The sequence below is a fragment of the Berghia stephanieae genome, chromosome 12, assembly GCF_034508935.2.
Source record: "Berghia stephanieae isolate SIO BIC M18660-M18661 chromosome 12, UCSD_Bste_1.3, whole genome shotgun sequence".
Taxonomy (NCBI): Eukaryota; Metazoa; Mollusca; class Gastropoda; order Nudibranchia; family Aeolidiidae; genus Berghia; species Berghia stephanieae.
In genome coordinates this window covers 24140975-24143474 of record NC_088371.1, presented here as the reverse complement: position 1 = coordinate 24143474, position 2500 = coordinate 24140975, and the positions used below count along the sequence as shown (strand labels likewise).

General features: G+C 44.1%; 1 protein-coding gene across 1 annotated transcript in view; it reads right to left on the bottom strand.

Annotated features, from left to right (window-relative positions):
* LOC144958166 (uncharacterized) overlaps positions 1–2500 on the bottom strand; it is a gene marked incomplete in the record, with an annotated part of 170196 nt that overhangs the window by 42939 nt on the left and 124757 nt on the right. The window contains 1 exon segment of the mRNA XM_078889934.1: positions 1567–1715. Coding sequence (XP_078746060.1) covers positions 1567–1715 — 149 coding nt within the window.

Genomic DNA, 2500 nt, shown 5'->3' with positions numbered 1-2500 from the left:
GTCCGTTGTATTTCTGGATGACAATGTTGTGAGTTTTTTTTTAGCTAAGCGTACATCATCCATCCATAGCAATCCTGTTTGGAAAGGTCTTTGCAATTATTCTTTGTCCAAGGGATTGGATGTGGTCGATAACGATTCATTCAATAACGTCAATAATGATGCTGTGCACCTAGCCAAAATACTCACATCCACCAGCCGGATATAACGGACCAACACACAAGACTATGTGTAGATAGCCTAGAACGTTTATTCGTCTGATAGACAGAATATAGTAAAAAAAAAATATTACGCCCTTCCGCTACGGCATCATAAGATACCGTCGCCTAGGCATTCCATGAAGGAATATAGATAATATATCAAACATGACTCTCTTAGCCCCCGGCACCAGTGATGTTGATGCCTTCGCAACCAGAACCACCCATCTGTCCAGAGGAGTACATCACAGGAGCCACAACATGTGAAGAAGGTAGACGCTTGTAGTTGTCACTCATCGTGAAGTCCAGTCGTCCTCAGATCCTCAGCTCAAAGATCTCTCGCCGACTTAACTGTCCAAAAACAGACGCAAAGACAGGGGAACCGAACTTCGTCGTGTGACTATCGATGGTGTCTACTCCTTTGAATACCTTGGTAGACGTATCCATTGCGATGGTGACGAGAGGGCTGATGTTGAATACAGAATGTCAATAGCACAAACAACATTCAACTCTCTATCCCATATTATGTGGTCTGATCACCGTCTGTCCCGCGGAAAGAAAATCAAGTTGTATGCCTCTAGTGTCTGCTCTGTCGTCACACACGGTTGCGAGGCTTGGCAACTTACAGAGGGTGTAACCAAAACTGTGAATGGCTTCAACAGCCGATGCCTTTCCATCATTACGGGAGAGGACTACAGAGAAACCGCAAAACGCCACGAATTCGACGTGGTAGCTACAGTGGCGAGACACAGGCTCCGCTTTGCGGGGCATATCTTACGCATGGACGCAGACCGCCTCCTGCGTCGAACTTTTATTACATATTTGAAGAGCTCGACAACTGGACCAGCAGGCACTCTACAACATGGGCTGGATTTTATGCCCATTGACGAAATTGTGACTCTAGCCAGGAACAGATGTGCTTGGTCTCAATATGTGAATTCCCTGTGTTCGTGACACTTTTATGCTGATGTAGCATAGCACTTTATAGATGACGTACTAATGTAAATGCAATTCATACATACATATATCAAACAAGATGTCTAATGTCAACAGGAATCAGCTATGTTGTCAAGGTGAGCAATATAGAGGTTAATAATCTTGCCCAAGGAAAAAAGCGAAAGTGCCTAAAGCGGGGCTTGAACCCGGGACCTTCCGGGTCATAGTGCAATGCCTTAACCATTCGTCCACTTCGCCTCTCCCCCCCCCTCCCCACTTCGCACCACATCATATAGTAAGAACTACTCATAAAATAGCTGACTAAAAACAATAACAAAGAGCTGAATGACGTCTATTCCGTTCCTTCTATTTAGCATCGTTTTGAGAGGCTGGGTTCCATTTGTGTCTTGTCGGAAGTACAGCGCCATAGACTTACCTGCTTCGTTGTCCAGTGTACGAGTCGAGGCCACCGCAGTTCTCCTCCTTGCCGCATGCGCATACCTTTTTGGCCGCATCACCACCTCCCCAGAAGTATTGCTTCTTTGTTAAACCAACAGGGACCCACGAGGCACCGCCCTTGAACACCTGCACGGACAGGATTGAAAACATGGATACATGTGAAACATGATTTGTTTTTTAAAGCGTTTTACGGCGCTTGCAACAGATTTAGGTCATATCAGCGCCAGTAAAAAGGAAGGGAATTGAATAGTAAAAACATTCTAGATGTACAATTAAAAGGAATTGAGGAAAAAGTAAGACAAGGGGAAATGGGGAACAGATGTAGATTCCAAGAGCACACTATCAGTGTACTTAGTTTGAGATCACCTTAAAGTCTCACTCATACATCAGCACAATATCCCACTGAGAGGAACACACTCAAATGTTTACAGATCATATGCTGAATAAAAATTAATAATAATAACAGTCCATAAAGAGAGATAATTTACAAGGAAAAAATATCTCTCAAAACTATAACTATGCATTCGACTGTTTCACTCAAGCCAGGGTCAGGACAGAACTAAATATCTCTCAAAACTATAATTATGCATGTGACTGTTTCACTCAAGCCAGGGTCAGGACAAAACTAAGTCATCTCATTCCAAGACAAAGACAGAAAGCAATTGGAAAACAGATACAGAGGGATAGAAGAAAGAACAAGTACCTCCCTGCCCACTATGGGAGTTCAGGAACCCCACCCAGGTGAAACATGATGAAAAGACATTGGAAGATCAGCAACTGAATTTCAACACCTCCAGAAGTCAGGGAGAGAAGGCACTAAGGTTTGAAGCGACTTTTTTGGGGGGCGGGGTTCGTGGATAGCTCATACGGTAGAGTCACGATCTCCCCTACCAAGCTGAGTGTTGTCGTAC